This window comes from Lonchura striata, chromosome 2 (genome assembly GCF_046129695.1).
Source record: "Lonchura striata isolate bLonStr1 chromosome 2, bLonStr1.mat, whole genome shotgun sequence".
NCBI classification, from domain to species: Eukaryota; Metazoa; Chordata; class Aves; order Passeriformes; family Estrildidae; genus Lonchura; species Lonchura striata.
Genome location: NC_134604.1, coordinates 108,882,519 through 108,905,823, shown reverse-complemented (window position 1 = coordinate 108,905,823; position 23,305 = coordinate 108,882,519). Strand labels below are relative to the sequence as shown.

Sequence of the window (23,305 nt, the reverse complement as noted above, 5' to 3'; positions counted from 1 at the left end):
AAGCCAGCTAGAATGATCAGAATGATGGTGCACAACAGTTGGTGTTTGGTGCACAAAACAGCCCCTCCACTCCCAAAGCACTCCCATTGCTGAGGGCTGGGATAATATCCTGGGTATGCCAGGTATCTGCTTAGCTCCAATCTCAAGGTCAAATTTTCTTTTAAGATCCACTTCCTGCAGGAAACGATGAGTTCGCTCGACCAAAGGTAACTCGAAATCCAATCATCTCCACTACACAGAGAAATCCAGGGGTGTCAAGTGAGAAAAAGGAATGGAGCCCCCTTGGAGAGAATCACAGCGACCGCTGAAATATTAATGAAGCTCTTTATTTGAGAGAGTCTAAAAAGGACTTTGAATAATGCATTGCAAGCAACGGTACATCAGCACTGGCTTTTTTATCCGAGAGGCAGCTGGCATTTTAAAAATAGACAACTTTCAACTTGATGGGGGTAGCTCACCAGCAGAGGAAATTATCCAGAAATGCACCATCGTTTAAGAGAACAAAGCAGACAAACAAGCAGAGCACAAAAAAAGTTCATTAGTACAAATACTCTGAAGCAGTCCTTTTCTTTCAGAACAGACTTGCCCACCATAAGCTCAACTTCACTATTGTTGGGTGTCTCAACATATTCTGTCCCTTAATGTCAGCAGAAAAGTCTCTTTAAGCTACTCCACAACATGCATGGTCTGGCAAAGATCTAATGATTTGCACTTGCAAACAAAAGAGATGCTCTATCCCACCCAGGCATGAATTTCTGAAACTTACATTTAAAAATAGGATCATTAGTGATACTGGCTTTTTAATTCAATAGAAGAAAAGGAAGTGGGAGAAAATGGAATTTTGATAGGATGGAAAGTAAGACCCTTGACACTTGTTCTCCTGCACATCTGGCTGGATATGTGGAACCCCTTGGCTTTAGGATTGCACTGAAAGCCCCAGCCCCACTGCACAACCACCTTCAGCACATGGAACACGTGGGGTGCAGTGAGTGAAGTGCTTGGCTCATTAGGGGGGGTCAGTTTTCACACTCATTAACAACAACGTGACTGATGACAAAGATGGTGCTGTAGCTGGCTTTGTGACAAATCCCCCAGAAGGTGATGTTAAGTACTTCCAGCCAGAGATGTTTCCAAAGTACCCTTGATATGCACTCCTTTCTCCTGCACAAAAAGCTTTAAAATACAGCCACACAGGTGTATCCAAAGATGTGGGGCTGGGTTCAAGGCACACGTAGTGACAACGTTCATGGCCAATGCCATTAGCACCATTGATTTGTTGGTGAAAACTCTGTGAATCTTGATGCCACCAAGAGGGACAACATGACAAAGCTGTTTGGGAAAGGGATTGATAAGAGTTTTACATCCACACAACTGGAAATTTACCTCCCTGCCCTCTGTGCCATGCTGCCTCCCCTCCCACCAGCCCCTCAATTCTGCTGCAGAGACTAACTTGCAGATAAAAGGGTTTTATGCTATGATGGCAAGCAGAAAAGAAGCACAGGGATGCCTCCCCCTACCCATTTCCTGGGGTTCTTCTATCCCAACACAACCCCTGAGATGCACGGATCTCACAAGCTATCCTGCTCCCCCACCATTTCCCCCTTTGCCTCCCCCCACCAAAGAGGGGGGTCTGTGAGGCAGCAGCTCCTCACCCTGAGGCCAAAGGGGGAACACAGAGGGGCATGAATAGGCTCCACAGTGAAGCACCAAGCCCAGTGGTACAGAAGTGAAATGTCCCAGAAAGCAATGAACAGCGCCATAAAACAGAATGCCCTGCCAGCCTCATCTCCCCTTTCACCTTCCTGATTTATTCTGCCTAGCCACTTATTGTACTGGCCAACAACTGACTGGCTGGTTGCCTCAGTTACCTGCTTCCCTTTGCCCTTCTCCATTAGCTTCTGCCTTCCTTCTCCATACACCCCCCTTCTCTCTTTCTGTGAGCCCACCCTTTCTGCTTTGGCACCTTTGCAGGCATTTCCCACAGCTCCAAACAGGCAGCCATCAGCACCAACACCCACACTCACTCCTGGCAGGTGAAGCTGCCTGAAGGAAGAAAAGCCCAAAGCAAAGACAGGAGGAATTCCTACCCCAAAGGCATTACAGGCTATTACGGCCTTAGAGAAACTCTGGAAATGGCATTAGGGGTTGAGGGGCAGGATCTCCAATGATCCCACCCTGCTCTGGGGGTAGGCAAGGGGCTGCTGCCCCAGCAGAGCCAGCAGCACCCTGAGGCCAGCAGCACCCACTGCCTGCAGCTGGAGGGTGGCACAGCAGCACACGAGGCATCCATGGGCTCCACTTGCTTTCAAAATCAGCTTTGCCTTGCCTGGGCACAGGGGGTGGCACCTGGACACCACTAAGAGCACAGTGTGTGTGAGAACCCCGGCCTTATTCTGGGGTCCCATGTGGTGGTGAAATTCCTCCTCCAACCTGTGCTTCCAAAGAAAAACTCCACAGGCTCTTGCTGTTCGGTCTCAAGGCAGTTTATTGTGAGTTATCTAAAAGATTTTCTTCTCAGGCTGTGGCTGCTTGGTCAGTGGCCCAGGCAGAGGTACACACACACCCCGACATCCTCCCTGTTGTCTTCTTCTTCTCTCCCCCTGCCCAGGGCTGCTGCTATCTTTTATATGATATATTACGTATTACATGTTTACAGTTATTCCCCAATACCTACTACCTATATTACAAGATGCTTTTCTACTCTAAACCAATCTGTGAGTGCCAACATCACCAAGAACATGGAGGCAAGGAAAAGGAAAGAGGAAGAACAGGATCAGCCCACTTTCCTCCATCTTAGAACTTCTGACCCCCATGTACAAAGTAAAAACCCCCCTGTACATGTGCTAAAACCTCCCTGTACAATACTAAAAAAAATTTCCCCTCTACTTTGTAACTACTTTTACTATATTATCTAACCCTTTGTGACTGCTTGTTCTACCTCCGAAGTTGGTAACTCATTCCATGGCTCAAACTCAAAGTCACAGCTGTTTCCAGCTGTCTGCCAGGGTCTAAAATGCTTCTGACCAAGGCCTGGAACCTCCAAAATCGTCTGAGAGACATTTTGAGTTCCAACAAGTGTGAGCCACAGCACAGGCAGCCTGCCACACCAGCACCCCTGGGGAACACCTGGGTGGTGCTGCCAATAATCACACAGCGAGGGAGAGCTCATCTCTGCACAGGAGACCGTGCTGTCCGAGGGCTCAGCTGTGAATGAGATGACAGGAGAGGCACCAGCAAGCACGGAGATGTCAGGGCTGCAGCCCAATTTGCACTCCTGACATTTCTCTGTCTGCTGGTGCCACTCCCCCCCTGCATCAGCACACAATGCACCAAGGTGTATGCTTCTGCACCACACTCCACACTTTTATTTTCCATTTTTTCACCTCTCCTCACTCCTTCCCCACCCTTTTTTAAATGCAATGCAGCCTTTTTTCCCCTTTTCTTTTCCTTCTTTTTTTTTTTTCCCCTGAACACTGCTGAATGTAGGGAAAAGCCAAACCAACACACCTGAAGGGCACAGCAGGAGGGTGTGCAGGGTGTGTGATGCTGCTCATGGTGCAGGTTCTGATGAGGGCAGGGCAGTCTGCCACACTCAGCACTCACAGTAAATAACTGCAGCCTCATTGGGAGGGCATTACAAATCCCAGATGCAGCTGGCACAGGATGGATTTAGTGTGGTTGTGCTACTCAGCTCTGGTGTAAACTCTCCATGCCACTGCACTGCAGCTGCCCCCTTCTCTTGTTTTAGCAGTTCCCAAGAGGCAGATCCCTCCCAAAATGCTGAACAAGGACAAAAGCACGGGGAAAACAGCCTGCAAGTGAGGGCTTGGATCCCCACTGTACCACAGCCTAAAAGTCCCAGCATCTGGACTTCTGACAAGCTGGGCAAAGCTTCAAATAGAGGGAGCCCTCAAAGGGGAAGGCAAGTTTTTCTGAACCAACTCAAAAACAGGTGGTAAACCTTTAAAATGCGGGGAGGGGAGGGGGGAATAACAAAAAGAGAGTGAGAGATGATTTCATCAGTTTTTAAAAAAAGGAAAAGGGGAAGTGCAAGAGCTCATGGTATTTAGGATGAGGTATTCCCTGTGGAGCAGGTCATAAAATCGGAGAGAACCTGCTGGTTAGCCAGAGAGAAGTATTAAAAATGGGATAACTGTTTCTGCTAGAAGCATCAGAAGCAGAGTGAACTCTGAACTTTGGGATTACATCCAGGATGTTCAACATTATTCCTGATTTTAGCATTTAGGTTAGGTATATACACAAATATCATTTTATCATGAAGTGTTTCAGGACAAATTATCCTTTTGTCTTCTACTCCTAAAGCTGGGAGCCTCAAAAGTGCAACCCAGGTGTGCTGTAGGAGCACTGGCAGGTATGTCAGGAGCAAAGACATACAAGACTTCAGTAGTGTGATATTTGTGAGCAACTATGTCCCTTCATAAAGAGAGTTTCAAAACAAACAATGCTAGTTTTTCTTCATTCAAATACCTACATCATCAGATTAAGTTACCTAAATTCTTCCAACTTTTCTATATGAATTATGTTCCACATATTGTTTGCTGTAACAGATCAAGAAGAAATTTTATATATAGCAGCCTGTGTATAAGCAGCAGTCAAACTAGTCTATGGAATAACAGGGGAAGGAACTTCCTCACCATCCAGCTCCTGATCTCCCCAATGGAAAGAGCAGGCTCCTCCTGCTCTAGGGAGACCAGACCTGGACCAAAGCCATTCATTAGTGGCTTTCCACCCCCTCCTCTCTCATCAAGCCACTAACAAATTAATGAGCTATTTCTTAAGAGCAGAGCTTAAGGGAGCGAAGTGCAAGGGAGAGTTATCATTAAATACTTTGATATCTTCAGCAGCTTATGCACAAAAGCAGGTGCTCCCTCCTTTGCTGTTCTCCAGAAGGAATGCCCTGGGACTCCACTCCAGAGGGAACAGGAGAACCAGGGAATACCCAGATGCCACCTCCATCAAGGGTAAATGCACTTGACCATTCAGCACAGCCATATATTCCATGTCTCCTGGAGAAAGTGAGGATAAACTTATCTTCCCTTGAATGACCAGCAGTGTGTTTCTAGTCCTGTCTCCACACACAAGGCTGTTGGTGAAAAAGCCTTTAAGTGAATGCAGAATCTGGCTTTACCCTAAACCCAAGCAAGTTTGTGTACATGGGCCAGGGCAAGAGAAGGAATTGTCACCACCTGACTTGGGTTCCTCTTCTCTCCCAGGGTGTTTTAGAGGCATTCCTCAAGGATTTTTTCCTGATACATTGCCAACATTTTCTGCTTATGCTCAAAAATCAAGACAGCAGGGAACCACAGTCAACAGAGTGATGTAGCACTAGGAAAGTGCAAAGTTCATGAGGCAAGTTGTGAGACAAATCCTGCCAGGCCAGGCTGACAGGAAGGGTCTTCCCCTTGCTCAGCTGCCCAAGGATAAGGGCATATCCTAACAGGATTGCCTTATGTTATCTTCCACATCATTCTCAGGGCAATTATAAAGTGTTTTATCTACTACAGGTTATTATTATGCTGGTGAATATAGAAGTCAGAGGGTGGTGAGTCACTGGAAGAGTTTTCCCAGGAAACTGTGGCTGCTCCAGTCCTGGAAGAGTTCAAGGCCAGGCTGGGTGGAGTTTTGAGCAACCTGGTCTAGCAGGTGGCATCCCTGCCCTTGGCAGGGAGTTGGAAGCAGAGGATCTTTCAGGTTCCTTCCAACCCAAACCATTCTGTGGTTCTATGACTGCATCATCCCAGGACTGACACAAGATCTAGTTGTCTTATACAAAGCAAGGACTGCTAAGCCTCTGCCCATGCAGGGGAAGGAAAAGAATTTAAATGGCAGAACCAAATGAAATGTTATCTTCTAAACTGAAAGCTTATAGGACAGCAACAACAACAAAAGCAAAAAAACCCCAAAAACCCCATGAAGTAATGAGTTTCCCATGACTGTCTGATAGTGAATTTTGCAGTAAGAAGTTTCTCACATTTTTATTCATGTTGTCTCTTAGTGTCAAGAGAAGACAGGTACCAATATATACTCTAAGAGCCCTCTGAAAGGCCTGGTGTGCCAAATCTTAATCACGTGGCCATGCCTAAGATCTCTTGGCCTTTTCCTGCTGGCACCTGGACAAACATCCAATGTAATACAGCACACAAAGCAAAAGTGGCTGTGGCTAAGCCTTGGCTACCTCAGTTGAATCAAAGTTTGGACTCCACAGGCTGTGTTTAAGATCACAGCTTTCTTCATTCATGCTTTTTCCCTGCCCCCTTGGAGATGTGCCCACTGCTACAGATGAAAGCCAGGTTGAAGCATAGGGGATGCTGCCAGCCCAGCATTAGGAAGAACCCAGAACCTGAGCTCTGCAAGGCAGCCACTTTCTGACACATCCCCCTCTCCTCTTTGGCCCTTTGCCTAGCATGGTACTCAAGTATTTTAATGCCAGAGCAAGCTAGAGGGGGAAATACTGGTCAAACCACCTGTGATTAATTTTGGTTTTCTTCCTGCAGTTTTGTATTGGTTACTCCATTTTCAGGCCATCCTGTGGTACAGCACACATGGAAGCAAGATTAAATCATGGACCTGGCTGCTCTCTTCCATGTATTTTCTCTCACACATTATATTTGATTACAGGATAAGCAAAAAGAAAAAAAAAAAAAACAACAACAAAAAACAAGCCAGAAAACTAGCAAGCACAGCGATTTTATCCAAGAAGAATTTCAATATTATTGATCTAGCCCAACATGAACTTGATTTTCACATATGCCAAGACTTCAAATAGAAGTCAAAAATCAGATCTCTGCAATTCCAGTGCCAGCTGTGCTCCCTCCTGGGAAGCATTCATGATGCAATCCAAAACACATATGTAGATAACACTGGCTCCTACCCCTGTGATCCCTCCTGTCCTTGCTAGCATGGGCCATCTGTTACTGCTTAGCAGGCAGCCCCACCAGACACTTGATTGGTACGACTTGCATGGAAAGTATGAAATAAACTGCCAGGAGAAATGGCATTAAGAAGTCTTTCCCAAGCAATTTACCATTTGAAAAGTGTAATTTAAACTGCACCACATAAGGTGATAAAAGAAAACAAAGCACAAACTGAACCACAGAGCAATCTCTGTCCCTACATGATACCCACTCAGGGGGAAGGAGAAGTGGGAAACAGAAATCATGCTGTGGCTAACCTGAAAATTCTCTCTGCCTAAAAGCAGCATGGTCCAGGAATGCCAGAGAAATTAATTACCTTCTGCTGAGTCCCTGCTGAGCCCTTTGCCCTCTTGTTCACCCAGCCATAGGAGAGGGTAGAACCAGTGACTGCTTTAATCCATTCTGCTCTGCTCTCAGCCTGACCAGCTGGGCCATAGCCATTACAAGGGATTTTAGATAGATCTGCACAGGGCTATCAGGAGAAAACCAACCTGTCATTCACCCACTCAGAGTCAAGATGCACACTAGGATGAATGATCACATCTTTCCATGAGCTGTCACCGCCTACACCCACCAAACACCGAAATACACCTTAATCCAGGCTAGTGAAAAGCCTTAATTTAACTCTGGCACAAAACCAAGAGCAGCCAGCATTCATTTCTTCCAGAAAGGTCTCACTGGGCTGTGGGAGAAAGCTCATGCTACAGAATAGGCTCTCAGCATGAACAAACTTCCTTCTACTTGAAGAAATCCTCGAATTAAAAGTTTCCTTCAAGCAGTAAGTTATCTGATACCCTTTTCCTTATACCATTTTCTAGCCTTAGATGACAGCTTGGGAAGCCCCACTGTCCTTCCCAGCACAGCTTCTGCCCCTGTAGGTGCTGGTGCTCTCTCCCTGTGCTAAAGCAGAGTCCTGAGAGCTGCATGCCCACACAGAGTGTCCTTTTTAGCTGCCTCATTACAAATTATCAAACAAAACTGCTAAGAACTCTTTGCAGCAGCCATAATATCCACTGCATGAGTAAACTAGAGAGAGACCCTTCTTGAGATAAGAAGTCAGCCCAGTTCTTAGAAGCACTTGACAATCCCACTCACAAGACCTGGCAGAATTCACAAATGACAAAATTCTGCATACTGGTCTTTAACCAGAACTCCACCTTAGCAAAATCTTCCTCTGTGTCTCCATGTTCACAGCAGAGTAAAAGCAAACAAACCACCTTGTTCTGGAGGTCACCACTTAAACCTGATGCTGCTTGCCACACTTGGAGCATGCCATGGAGAAAACAGATCGCTGGCACTCAGCACAAAGAGGATGAGGACATTCTTAAGCAGGTACACCAAGTCTCCTCTCCATGGGAAAGTGTGTCAACATGCTTGTGCCCCAGTCAAATGATTTTCCACACTGAAGGTGGATATCCATCCATCCACAGAAATGTGCAGCTCTTTCCTTGAAGAAAAACTATCTCCCCTATGCCCTACATGACAGGAATTTTTTTCCCCCACAAAAGGGCTTGTCTAATCTGTGAAATCAGGAAATTTGCATGGATCATTCCCAGCTGTGGAAGCCCATTCACCTTGGGGCTTGCTCTCATGCACCAGCAGCTCCACTCCCTCTCTCAAGACACTGGGCAGCCTGAAAGGTTTTTTCAGAGCATTGTCTGTGCAGCTTCAGAATAAAGAAGCATCATGGTGTATCAATTCCATAGCTCAGATACAGCCAGCTGCTCCATCATAATCTATCTTCACAAGCAGTATTCATTAGACTTCTCAGAAGCATTCCCATACTCTCTACAAGCAACATCAGGTAACCCTAATTATTATTTCAGCTTTCTACTCCTGCAACTGAAGTAAGATGTCAAAGTGAATGCTACAACATAATAATTATTACAGTTAGGGACTTAAAATAACTAACTCACAGCTGTGCCACATCCTAGACATATTGCCTGACTTGCACCAAAGGCTCTGTCTTATCAAATGGACATGCCAACTACTATTTTTTCAAGTATTACCACTGGTAAATAAATCCAAAGGTTTAGTGCCGCTATAAGTAATTACACAATGCTTCTTAAGAATAGAGAAAATATAAGCTATCAATGTTGTAAAAACTCCCATCTTATCAACTACAGGGTGCAGCCAGGGTCCAGTTTTTTCTGAATTTAATCTAAATAACATGCACTCTGCCATGGCCTCTGGTGCCAGCCAAAATACTCAGCATTTATTCATCCACCTGCTGACTCATGTGGTCTCACTCTACTCCATCTCATCAACACAGAGGTAAGTCTTTTGCTCTTGTATTCTTTTAGTTTAGGCTTTGTTTTCATAGAAGCTGCAAAATTTTAAACACCATTTTGCCTTTTTAGGGTCCGTCTAAACTTCAGTAGGACCACCAGACCAGAGGCTCACACACTCTCTTGTAAAATGATGCTGTGCTGCAAAATCATAGGGTAACCAAAGCAAGTCTAGAGACCAGAGGCAGAATTTAACTTAATAGAGGAAGGGGAATAAAGTTTATCCTGTTGAGATATCCAGCACACAAATGAGTGATAAACCCTCCCAAGCACATGTCTATGGGAATTCTGTGGAACACAAGCCAGAGTAACTCTCTGCTTCACTGAACATGAATATTAAGCACAGGTGAGTTTCAAAGACCATTGCCTGACTGCATAAGACAGTTTGGTCATGTTTGCTTCCCACTGAATTTAAGCAGAGCAAGATGATATTGTAAGACATTTTACACCTTTCATATGCACCAAGCTGAGTCCACCCACACGTGCCCATCAACCAGAGATGATGTAATTCTTCTTGAAATGTCTTTTTATTTCATATTCTTTTGCTTACCAGCATTGCAGTAACATATGATGTAGAGCAAATATGTTTCCAAGGGGAAAATTTTAGTGCCACACACACTTGGGCTTGGTTAACAACTGATAAGCTGGTTACTGGTATTAGAAGAAAAACTGGTTAATTATCTACTCTTCACTGATGAAGAGTATTCTTCATCAGTGAAGCCCTTATTCTTATATCATTAATAATTTGGTTGATTGCCTACGATCTAAGGCTTACCATGAAATTCTTCTCTATATCCTTCAGATTTAGAGGTCTACAATCTTAAATATTTTTCATATTCAATAGTGCTGGAAAAAAATAGGAATAAGTTTTGGTCTGACACCTGTTATGACCCTGGAAATCAAGTGAAATTAAGAGAAGAAATCAACTAAGTGGTTGTGGTTCAGTTATATTCTTTATCATTTGCGGATTGCATTGCTCTAAGAAACAACCAAGCTCCTTGCTTTAATACTGGCTACTCTTCATGGCACAGGGATTAATCCTGTCTGGTCCCCCAGCAATTTGAGGTCAGTGAGCAGGAGGGAAGGGAGCACATTAAATCTGATACTTCTGTTAAAAAATAGCAATGGTGCAGCATGCTCAGCTTTCTGTACAACAGGGACCAAGTTTGTTTTGTGCTAAAGAGTATTACATGTACATCATACCAACTTACAGAAACTGAGGCAACTCTTCCATATCATTCTGATCAATTCCACGAGCTGAAAATTCTCTCTACCACAGACATACCTATTTTGAGTACAACCATCTTGTCACAAAGCAACTAGCTGTTGCTTACAAAACACAAAATCTTGGGAGTGGGAGGTTTTATTTTTGTTGCTGGATGAAATACTGTTTATTACCAGCTGGCTGGTCCAGCACATCTCGGCAGTTTGTCATTTCACTGGTGAGTACAGAGGGAGAGCCCAGCCCACACCTGCCTGGAGTGCTCTTGTGCTGGCAGGAGGCTGCTGGCTGTCCCCTGGCTGTGGCAGGGACCACCTTGGATGGGACAAGGACCAGTGACCCCATCTTGCACGTATCTCTGGTGAGAATGCCAGCAAACACAGCTGAGGGTGGGTGAAGTCAGTGCTGGGCAGGGCACAGAGGGCACTGAGCTGCCCTTTCCATGCTGGAAGGGATGGAAAAGTGAAAGCATCACGCTGAAGTTGGAGACCAATAGGGAAAGGTTTAAAAAAGTGTTTTTTTTCCATAAGGAACTATTTATCTACAAGGCCATGGGCAAAGCTAGCAGTTGCCCCATCCTGCCAGCAGGAGTTGTGCACAAGTGCTCTGTAAGCTGCACAGACATCCTGCACATACTCAGTAATTGCAGCAAGGTCACACTGCCTCCTAGAAAGGCTGTTATGTGTCCCCAGTCCTACTTGCCATGACAGAAATAAACCTGTAAGGTTGTCTCTGTGCACTACATTTTTTTGATTTTTAAGTGGTCTGACCTTCCGTTGGAAAATCCTGATAAAATTCCTTTGCATCAGCTCCCATTTTGTGAGAACAGGAAGCAAGGAATATACCCAGGGTTGGCTTGTGTGTGCCAGGAAAGAATAGGGAAACATTCCTTCAAGTCAGTTCTCCAACATCTTGAGGTTCTTGTTCTTTCTTCAGGAGGTTTTAGATCACACTTGCATAGAAAAAAAAAAACCAAAACCAACCAAACCAAACAAAACAAACAAACAAACAAAAAACAAAAAACAAACAAAAAAAAAACCCTGAAGACTGCAGGTGATGCACAGATGGCCTATAGGTTATTCAGGGACAAGACAGATCAATTTAAGCCTCTAGATTATTTGAACCCACACAATTTAACTCAGCAGTTTTGCTGAAGTATACTGGAAAGAGGAATTCACTTCCTGGTAACATTCAAGCTGACCTCAATATTTATAAGCAACTGCACACTGGATCAGCTTTAACTGACTTAAAGAATCAGCTATGAAAAAAGGAGCTCTAGCATAGCATCAACGACCTGAAAACAGAGGAAATTTGAAAAAATAAAAATCTCAAAACCATGCAATAATATCAGTTGCTGGTTTCCTCTAAGACATTATTTTTCAGGTAAATTGAATCATACTCTATCTGCAATCAGTGCATGCCACAGAGAAATAAATGCTACATCCAGCACAGGGCAGCTGCACCAGTGAAAATGAACCCAGCCATGAGATGCAGCCATCAGGGAGAGCTTCAAGGTACTGAGGGTAACCTATCTGTATTTGTTTCCCTTCTTTGTTTTCAAAGGGAAACAGACATGCACTTAATTACGTGCCCATTCCAAGCCTAATTAGGGCCAGTTAGATGTTAAGTACTATTGAAGTGAAACAGGAGGATTGAGTTTCTATCTGTTCTTCTGTTAATGCATACCTGGACAGTGTCTCCTCCTCTATCTTAACCTATTCTCCCCAAAATGAAAGGCACAACTTGTGTGACACATTTCTGGTGTGCTGACTGTCTCTCAATGCAGGGGAGGCCACAGCAAGTTGTAATAAAAATTATTTGGCCAGGAGACTATTAGAGAAGACAACATCCATGGCAGGAAATCTGCAGCAATCCTCCATCTCAAATAGCTTTTGGAATTGACTTGGATGTGTTCCATAATCTGTCTACAATGTCCTCCACCTTTTCTTTGGTTGAGGTCACAGCAGAGTATCTCAACAGTCCAAGCAAGCTGCACCTTTGTATTATCTTTTTATCCAAGCATGGATTTAGAATTTCCCAAGACTACCTCCATCAAAAACATCAGGTTTTGGTATAGTTCCCATTTACTTTCAGAAACATACAAAATGAGCAATTTTTCATATTCTTTTGCCAAAAATTGCTAAAAGGAGTTCTCCAAACACTTCAAAGTTGCTTCCAGATGGAGGCCAGCCCATGAGAAACTCCGTCCAAATGACAAATGTTTTTAAAACTCATCAAATGACTAAATCAGCATGGCCTAGCTGCATCTTCAGTTGCAGGAGATGCACTCAGGTCCTTACAGCAAGAGTCTCCTGTGTGCTGAGTTGCAGATGTGCTTTGCTGGTGGCATTCAGTGCAATTTGCTGTTCCTGTGCACTGCATTCTCTGCAGCAGTGCCTGTAATCCGGTCAGGAAAAAGATCCTGGGGAACTTGTCAGCTTCCCTGGGAGCTTCAATCCTGTGGCAGCAGCAGGTCTGAGCTGATCATTTCTGTTCAGAGGCATTAAGGCACTGAGTGGTTATGTGGGTCAGGCAGCAGAGGCTGCCTTCTCTTCCCTATTTAAGGGAAATTTAAGTGCTCCTCTTCCTATGATATTTACAGGGTTTCATTCTCTTTTCTCCTCTCTGACTTCTCTTCAGAACTTTACAAGCATGCCAACCTTTTTACTAGGTGTGCTCCCAAGATCCAGAGGCTTCTGCAGATTAAGTCCATCACGTCATTATTCACCCCATCACAGTCCCCTAGCAATTAAACTCTTAAAAAAGACCCGTTCTGAATATAACAACAACAACAAAAAAAAATTTCAGTTTGATCCATCCAAAACCACATTCAGCCCAAACCAAACCCAACCTTTTCTCAAAGCTCCCAATAATAAATAATGGCTAGACAAAATTTCAACCTCTGGTCAGCCCACACTGTTGGTGAATGTGGTGAATCCTGCCTGGCTTCTGGGAGATGGTCACTGCCAACATCACACAGTGACCAGCCAGAAATAGAGAGCAAGAAACAGAGAGGGAAGGGGGGCTGCTTCCTTCTCATAAAGATTTTAGTACTGTCCCCAGAAACATAGAGATGAAAAAAGCACAACTGGACGACAACTTGCAAAACACTACTTGGAAATTACAGCAAAATTAGTATTAACAATATTAACTTCCACTCTTTGATTACAGTAGCTCCTAAAAATCCTGTGTCCTCCTCCCAGAGCTCAAAGAACCAGCTCAGCTATGAAGTAATGATAATCCAGTAAGACACAAGTGTGCCATGCTTCAGAGTCCCTTTAGTGCAAGGAAAATTCAAATGCTTCCCTCTCCTAACCCAGAACTGTTATAGAGACAGAACATTTCAACCATCTGCCCATCTCCCTGAGAGAGCTAGGATGGAAAGAAGCCTCCTCTGCCTGTGTGAAGGTATTAAAACCTCATTAATAGAAATGAGCCTAAAGAAATAGCATCATGCAAATAAAAATGGCCATACAGTATCTGTCATCTGCTCCCCACAGTCACTTCTGGAATCCTGCATTTTATTCTAAAGATTCAGTCGCTGGGATTTGCAAGGCACTGAGAACAACAGGGCTGAAAAGTGTAAATTTGGTGTCTGCAGAAGGGACTCAGCAGTACAGCAAAGCTAGCATCTCTGTAACAAGCATCACTGGGCTTAAACATCATGTGAAAGATTTCTGCAAGCTCACATGCACAAAGAGCCTTTCTAGATATTCATCTATTAACTCACTGGCACGTAAATTTGTAGGACAGTTGCAACAACAGAAGAAATAATGATAAAAATCCAGAGATGGAGACAACTAATGGTACCAGGTAACCTAATTTCCCTCCCTGACAGCACGGGGAATTGATAAATAGTCACAGAATCAGAGATAAAATCAGATTATTGCATCCATTTTAAATTCCCTTGGTTTACCTATGATAATTGTCTCCATTTCCTTGACAAGCAAGGCTGGAATGAACCAGCATCCAAGGACTCTACTGCTGTTTTCATGGCAAAGTGCTAACAAGGCCTCCCCAGCACCTTTCCTTAGAATTTATATTTACCCTGTTTAGCTCACACAACAGGTTGCTCAGGGCACAAGGGAACACTAAACAGCCAAATGTTTACTACACATGCAGTGCTCCCCCACAGCCTCATGCCTTTCCCTGTGGAAAACAAGGACTCCTGCCACTGCTTGGTTATGAATGCATCCTGTGCCTTCCCAACAGAACTGAAACAACTTCCAAGTCACCCATGATCCCCCTTCACCAGTCCAAACTCACCCATTAGTGTGAAAATGTCACCATCCTCAAACTACAGAACTGTCCTGATGCAAACTCCAAGGTCAAGGAGTTGCACTTGCAAGCACAGCCCCACAAATAATAATTAAAAAAACCCCACCAAAAACATTTAGCCAACAGCAAAGTCAATTATTCCATTAAATGAGGTGTAAAATGCTAATTTGTACCAAAGCCACACAATTTTCAGAACGTGAAAAATCCCAATCAAAACCCCACTAAACTAAGCCAAGCTGGGTACATGTCCCAAGAAGGAACTTAGAAACCTGACTCTGAAGTTATGGTTACAAACACCATCTAGCCCTTTTTTTGTTGTTTTTAAAAATCCAGATATTTATTTAGCCAACAGAATTCACCTTGGGCAGTGCTTACTAGAAAACACCATTATCTCTAATCTTTCATGTATATCATTATGAGAACAGAACAGGAAACAACTGACTTAGGAGGCAACTGCATGAGGTTTGTGCCTGAAAAATGGAGCACCTCAAATCTGTCATGATGGGGGGGATACTGTGCATTTTTGAGAGCTTGTTTTTTTGGGTTTGTTTTTTTTTTTTTTTTTTGACATTTCAGGTAACTACATATAAGTAACAACACTTCTTTCTAAAAGTATAGCAATGTTGACTTTGCAATCAAATGGAACCACCAAGAGATTGAGCAATCTAAGCCACATGGGAAAGCTAAAGATTTCCCAAAATATTTCCTCTAAAACCATCTGTTAACATATATTTTAAAAGAATTAAAAGAAAAGAAATACAGGCATTATAAGAGGTATTTAAAAGACCAAAAACATGCAGGAACCAATGCAGAAGCACTGGAAAGAAGATTTGGGGAGAAAACCAGTTATTTCAGCAACACAGCTGGACACTTATAGGGGAGATGACTAATGCCACTAGCAACTCAAAGGGACAGGCAAATTTAATCCCACATTATAATGCAGAGCTCAGATGGCTGCATTTGAGGATGGGTCAGAAGGTGAGCCATAAATCTGTGTTCTGAGCAGGCTGCCACATTCACTCTTTGTCTCAGCCATTTCCTGGAAAACAGGCATTCCCTGCCATTCCAGGCTCTGTGAGCCCCTGCAGTGGCAGGGAAATGCTCCCTCCACCCTCCTGCCACAGCAGGAGCTGCCTGTCCCAACAGCAGAGCCACTCCCAGCACCCACAAGTGACCCCCTTTTGGGGGAATTCTGGGATGATGAAAATTGGGGGGCACTTCAAAGCACTCACCAGGACTTCCCACACCTCCCATGCCAGAGGGGCACTGACCCATCACCCTTCGTGGGGTCATCTCCAGACCCCCTGACCTCCACCAGTGACACCACACTGCCAGAGGAACTGGCTAAAAGAAGAGGAACCGTATGAAAACACACAATTTCAACCTTTTTTTAAAATCACAGCCATGCTGTGGCCTCACAGCCTAGTGACACTGACCTGCCCCACCTCCCTCCTGCCACCTGCTAACTTCCAGGGGGTCCCACCAGGATGCACAGGTCTATTTTCAAAGCAATAAAAACTCAGAAAACCAAACTACCACTAACTGCGAGTAGGTACTTTAGCTCTGATTTTGTCACACAGCCAAAGAGATGCCAAGATGTAAGAACCTAATGTAGGCCCCAAAAACTTTGATCACTTCAGATCAGTGACCCACCTTGGAACATTATCCAAATGGAAACTCTACTTACATGCTTTTATTACATTAACTGACAGCAAGAAAACCCAATTCCAGTAGGACAGCACACACAAAGCACTTGTTTGAGTGCCAAGGGTCTCACAGGGCCTAGGATCAGAAAATAATCACTTTGCTACAGTGCCTATTTGGGGCAACAACAAGCTTTGCATGGAAGACAAAACCCATTTTCCTCAGCCATATAACTTTAAGGACAAGTGCATCCTTCCCAAAACACATTGAAGCAGGCAGTTAATTTGGTAAGAAAATATATTTAGAAAGCTATGGTAAAATATTAATTATACACATGTTTTAAGTCCAAAGGTTACTTAAGTACTAGACAAATACAAGGTACTGAGGGGTGTTTCAAGGTTTCTCTCTCCTATAAAAAATTCACTTAGAATTCTAATCCAAAATTCATCTTCTCTTAAAAACAAGACAAGCTCTAACTTGGATTTCTATGCAAGCAATTTATGATACCCAAAAGGAAAAAATAAAAATAGCTAACAGCCAAGCAGAGCTTTTATCACCTTTTTTTAATCTGCTAGTTCCAAAGTAGATGCATTCAGTATAGAATTCTGATTAGGAAAAAAATGGCTGTTGAATTTTTATTACTACATCCCTTAAGGACCAAAAGCGGTAACCTTAGGCATTTAATGTGTTCTATGAATAACAATACATATGAGCACACAAAAAGCTTTTTATCTGTTTATGGAATTTTTTTACCATGTTGATACATTTACAGAGAGAAGTTGGGAAGTATGGTGAGGGGGAGGAGAGGAAGCTATCAAAACAACAAGTTACATTAAACAAAACCTATTTGGAAAGGAACAAGCTATGCAGTATAAAATTTGAATGAACTGCATCTCCCCATTACGGTCCTACAGCTCCCATGAAATCTGTGCAGCCTCATTTAATGCTTATACTAAAAGCCTTCACCTATACACACCTGTCCCACAGATACAATGCAATTCATATTTAAGCCTGACAAAAAATCACTTGTTGGGGGAATATGCTGCGTACATACAAGACTTTCTTATTTTATAAACAATGTGAAACACACAGAAGTCCTTCATGATGCTTCAGAAGAAGCTCACTGGATGCAAAGAAGCATCTTCTCCTCACTCCCTCACATCTGTAATCACCTGACCCAACAGGCAAAGGGTTGCCACAATTCACCACCCCATCACAGGATGAGACTCTGCCCTGTGTTATATCACAGCTCCATTCCCACAGCTAGAAAAAAAACCCATGAAAACTGCAGCTAAGCAACACAGAGCTCTCTCCTTCAGAAATCAGCTTACAACCTCTCCAAAAAATGTGGGAAAGCCGTCAGAATAAAAATTTACAAACCAGCCATTTGTGGTGCTGGCATGGTTTCCTTCTGGTATTTAGCTCAGTCCAAGAAAAAAAAATTAAATAGTTCCTCCAATAGAATCCTTCCCATATTTTCAGCTCTGAGAATTCACAAGGACTCAAGTTGAGTTACACTGACTCCAGAGCCAGCAGATTCTAAGAGTACAAAAATCAGAAAATAATGGAGGGGGGAGTTGAGGGAAGTCCATACATCCCTCACCTCTCAAACCTGACAAACTTGACTGAAAAAAAGAAAATGAGCATACAGCCAGAGTACACCATGGTTTTGCTCTCCCTATGGCATCCTGCTTCAATTTATTCTAAATGGATTCAGAGCCCAGAAAGAGGACAAAAATGTGTTAGTTTTTGTTCTTCCTTTTAGCACAGAACTGGTAAAGACTTAGAATCTGCTGTCAAATGCTCTGGACCTTTACTGAATCTTTTGTTGTCTTTTCCCACTGAGACCTGCCTATGTCCCTAGGCTGGAGCCTGGAGAAACCAGATGCAACAGCAAGCAGGATTCTTCATTCACCTTTGATCATGGCATCAGGATTTGTCTCCAACCATTGATTTATCCTCCTTTTGCAGGCTCAAGGAAGAGAACAAGCAGAGACTCTGGTGGACGTCAAATGCTAAGTAACTGGAAGAGTGGCCATGCCCTTGGAGAAGATCAGGAGACTCGAGAGCCTGATCCACAGTTCAGAGGAAAAGAATTCAGAGAGGAGCATCCCACCAGCACAGCCGCCTTGCTGGAGCCCAAACCCGAGCTCAGCTGTGTTATTTACCCCACGAGGTCCCAGCTGTCAACCTGGCCTGGCATCCTGACAGCCTACGGCACAAATGCCCTCAGCCAGCTGCTTGGCTCAGTGTACAATTCTCTCTTTTTAAATGAGATTAGCGTCGGTGAAATGTGCTAGCTCAATGGGCATGCCCATCCAATCCTCTCTTTATTTGGGCTACAGCAGATACAATGATCACTTAAAAAAAAAAAGACACAATTTTAAAAGATGCCGTGAATTCGCCTGAGCTCCTGCAGTTGCCCACTCATCACAGAATGAAGAGGGGTTTCTTACAGATCTGCTGGGAAGTGAGGACTGGAAAGGATAAATCTTCAAACTGTGTAAGTCTATAAACTTAGCCACCTACCTCCTTGAAACTAATGTGAAGAATCTACTTGTCAACAAAAAACCCAACAGATTATTCTGGATTCCTATCCATTTCTGTCATCAGATAACCTGCTGCCACCAAAAATATTAAAAAGAATAGGGGGGGAGATATGTTAAATATCGGGGGACGGGTACAAAGGAGCCAGTAACGCCGAGGTACTGCTGTAAGTATGGATAAGCAAAATGTCTTTTGGTTATGCTTAAAAAAAAAACAATGAAATCTTGTGAAGTAAAAGTTGAAACAGCTGAAGTCCTGTGTTCACTTTAAGGATGTCAAACGTTATTGCCATGAATAAGCAAATCTTCGTTCAGAATGCCTTTTTAAGCAGAAAGATGAAGATTGGAGTCAGTGTGTTTCACAGACACTTTCCACAGCGACGGAGCACAGGCAGCTAGGAAGGGACAAACGCGCCTCAGAGCGCCGCGCCGACGCTGTGCGAGCCGCACACAGCGGGGCCATTACCGTGCGCTGTCACCGTGTGCCATTGAAAGCTCTTGAACCTGCCGACCGCCGCCGCGATACGCGGCTCCTGCCGCGGATCTGCTGACTAACAGGCCGGCGGAAAAACCTCCGGCCCCCGGGATCGCCTGAAAAACACGGCCGGGCTGCCCGTCAGGCAATCGCGGCAACTCAATTAATGCATCTGGGTCAGGAGAATGGTTCGCGGGAGCCTGAGCCCGGTTACGAAACGCGGGTACCGCGGCCGGGGCGAGGGCAGCCCCCGCTGCGCGCAGGAACCGGGGGCGCTGCGGCGGCATCGCCCGCGCCCCGCGGAGGGACGCGGGTGCGGGTCCGGCGGCGGGGACACGGTCCGATCGTGGGGACACGGTCCGATCGTGGGGACACGGTCCGGCCGCGGGGACACGGTCCGGCCGCGGGGACACGGTCCGGCCACGGGGACACGGTCCGGCGGCGGGGACACGGTCCGGCCGAGGGGACACGGTCCGGCCGAGGGGACACGGTCCGATCGTGGGGACACGGTCCGGCCGGCCAGAGGGGCGGCGTGGAGCGGCCAGGCTATGGAGGCTTTCGGGGAGACCCCTGCAACTTTCCCCCGCGGGGACGCGCTCGCCGCGAGAGGAGGCGAAACCCATCATTTTTTATAGGCAGAAATGTGTGTGTATATATGTGCGAGCTCATATACATGTGTGCGTGTGCACGCAGATGTGTGTTCCGGCGGACATGCCCCGTCCCCGCTCGCCCAGCGGTGCCGCCCCGGCGGAGCCGCGCTGCGGAGCCCCCCGCGCCCCCCGCCCCGGGCAGGTGGGGGCCGGGGGGTGCCCGGCCGTGCCCAGCGGTCCCCGTGTGCCCGCGCCGCACTCACCCAGAACACGAAGGAGTAGATGATGAGGAGGGTTTTCAGACACGTTATCACGGGTTTGGTCTCCATTCTCCTCGATGCCATAATACTGAGATCCCGGCTGCAGGCTGGGCGCGGGAGGAGGCGGAGGAGGAGGGAGGGAAGGGGGAGGAGAAGGGAGCGGGGGGGCGGAGGGAGGTGAGCTCAGCGCCGGGCTGCCGCGGCCGGGCTCGCCGCGCCTCCTGCTGCCGCCCGGGGACCCCCGGGCAGGGCACGGGGGGCTCGAGCATCGTCTGCCGGGGGGCGGCCGCAGGGGTGACATTTACTGGGAGATCTCGGGCAGCGGGGGAGGCTCGAGGTTTTGAAAGATGAGGTGAAAGACGCCCCCCGGCCACCCCTTTTCTCGGGGAGATGCTCGGAGGCGTTGCTCGGGCTGCTCGGGGGCTTGGGAATGGAGGCGCTGCGTGGTCGGAGCTGCAGAGGGAATTGCTCGTACGGGGGAAAACATCTTTCGGTGTCACGGTTAGAATGTGTGTTCCTGCGCAAGCCGCAAAGGTCTGGAGACCACAGCAAGGGCAAGGAGCGCAGGTTTGACGGTGCTCTGGTTACAGCGAGAGCTCTGCACCGAGGCCATTTGAGGGACCGGGGCTCCTCCAGCCTCTTTTGCAGCTCTAGTGCAGGTGATGTGGAGACTCAGAGCTGTGACTATGAACGGTGCCTTACAAGAGCAGGGCATGAAGCTGGGGTGCTGCTGGAGCCTGGCTCCTAGCCCTGGCTTCATGCCAGCTCGAATCTGAACTCTATGCTAAAACTACTCGGTGCATCGGACCCCAGCTAAACTGATCAGAAACCCCATACTTCTATGTCTTTGAGACCCTCAGCTTCAGCTGGAGCAGAGCTGGCTCAGCTCTGCCTGGAGTGACAACAGAGAGGACACACAGCTCTGGAGGGAGCCTGCCTCTCCTCCTGGTGACCGCAGCCACCAGCCCGCTGGGGAATCCAGCAAGGGATGGACAGCAGGGAAATACATAACCGAGCTAGGCTAGAAATACATAACCGAGATGGAAAGAGCTGATCCTGCAGAGCCCTGGCAGCTGTGTGGGTCTCACCAGCCTCCTCTGGGCAGGAATAAAAAAAGGTTTGTGGGCTGGCTGCCTCCAGGAAAAGCATGGCCAGAATGAGGGCACACATGTGCCTTGGCAGCCCCGGCTGCTCCGCCAAGACCGTGGGCAGACACAGAGGGGATGCCTTCAGTGTTTTTTCCGTGGTTCACATTTTGGAGGTGGTTATGTGTTCAGGGGAGTGGATGCTGGAGCACTGTGTGTCCCTCCTGAGTGGTGTGCCTGGGATCTGAACTATGACTTTAACTGCATTAAAATCAAAACAAAGTCAACACAAAACAGTGAATCTCCTCAAGCTACAAAAGTACTGTAGTTTGTGCAGCTGAGATATATCAAAGTGATGAAACAGCCTTTGCCATCCAAGAGACAGTGTTTGAAAAACAGAGTGAGAAAAAAAAATGGTTCCTGAGCAAGTGCTTTTGTAATATGCAGAAGTTTTGCCATGAAGACTGATGCAGGATTTTGCTGGGTTTAACTTATGACTTTTAGAGTTATTAGCCTACTGTTTCCCAAAACAATGAAGGCATCTAAAAGATGCTTGGAGAGGGAGTATTCTGCAGGAGATACTGGGGGGTTTTTAAGCAATCACCACTTTTGTGGAAAATTCAGATGACAGGTGCATAAATCTTTATTGGCTTGGCCATTAAAATGTAAATAAGTGCACTAACTGCAAAAAATTGTATTGACACTAACAACAGTTATAAATACTCACTGTACAAAAATTACATTAAGATTTTTGACAGAAAATAGCTCTAAGCTGGAGAATTCTCTTCCTTTCTCTCACACATGGGCTGTAGAAAGATAAATGCTGCTGTCACAGCCCAGGGGACAGCAGCCATTTATTTCAGTAGCTATGGTTATACTTCCCCTCCCCTTCAGGTGTTTTTAAGAAAGCATGAAGCAAACTGTAATATCAATCAGAATGGATATTTTGGTAGATGCTGATTTTGACAAAGACTCACATTTTCTGCCACTAGCATGTGATTTTTAGGTCACTTTGTCCCATAGTGCCTAATTTGAGATACATCCCCTGAGTCTTCTCAGAAGGATGTGTTGAGGATCTAAACTGAATGAGTGCCTACAAAGCCTCCCTTGACATTGCTGTTAAAACTCATAAGATTTTGCACCAGGGACCCAGAGAGAAAACAGAGGTGCAAGAAGAGAAGTCCACATCAGGAAATACAGCTCATTTCTTCACAAATGTCAGGCCCTGGAGGAGATGATGTCCTGAGAACTGAGAAATGGAGTCTCCATGATAACTCCACCTGAACCTACAGTCTTCTCACCAGGCTGTCTTTGGAGGAACTCTGAGTTGCTTTTTGGCACACAGTCAAGGAGGATATATTTTATTGGATATAGATGCAAATTTTGGATTAAAAATGAGAATGTCTGAACAGAGCTGAACAAGAATCTGCCTGATTACAGCAAATACCATTAAAATATGACAAGAACACTGAGCCATCAAACGTTTTAGGCTTAAATGGAATTACCAAACAACTGCTAGTCTTTATGTGTGGCTTGGAAATGCATCTACCTTTTAAAAATATTTTTATCATAGTTCTGCAGATTTGGGAGGGCAGATTCTCAAGTATTACTTGAACAAAATCAAAGCGAGCCTTTCTAAAGCAAAATACATTTTCAGTTCTGTAATTCACGCTTGCAAAGTTGGGAACATAATTGCTTTTCACATCTCCCCACAGAGAGAACATTCTTGTAGTTATTCAAAACAGGACATTTTTGCCTACTGTGTCATTTGAAAAATATTTCTTTAAAACTCTGGCAGTTTTCAGGGGTTTCTTCTGCAATCTGTAAGCTTGTATTTCTTCATAATGCACAGGGAATATCCTGTCTTAATAAGTCTGTTTGCAAAGCATCCATCTAGAAGGAGCTCCTTCATCTCTTGGCAGAGCATTGACAGTGAAAATGAGGACTTCCATCCTTATATGAAGCTGACCTTGGCTATTTGA

General features: G+C 45.3%; 1 protein-coding gene across 1 annotated transcript in view; it reads right to left on the bottom strand.

Annotated features, from left to right (window-relative positions):
* The window catches only part of TSPAN7 (tetraspanin 7), an 84,874-nt gene extending 64,497 nt beyond the window's left edge, over positions 1-20,377 (bottom strand). Inside the window, exon 1 of the mRNA XM_021552961.3 lies at positions 20,242-20,377. Within this exon, the coding sequence (XP_021408636.1) occupies positions 20,242-20,322 (81 nt within the window). The 5' untranslated portion in view covers positions 20,323-20,377. The remainder of the gene's footprint in view (positions 1-20,241) is intronic.
* Between the last annotated feature and the right edge of the window lie 2,928 nt (positions 20,378-23,305).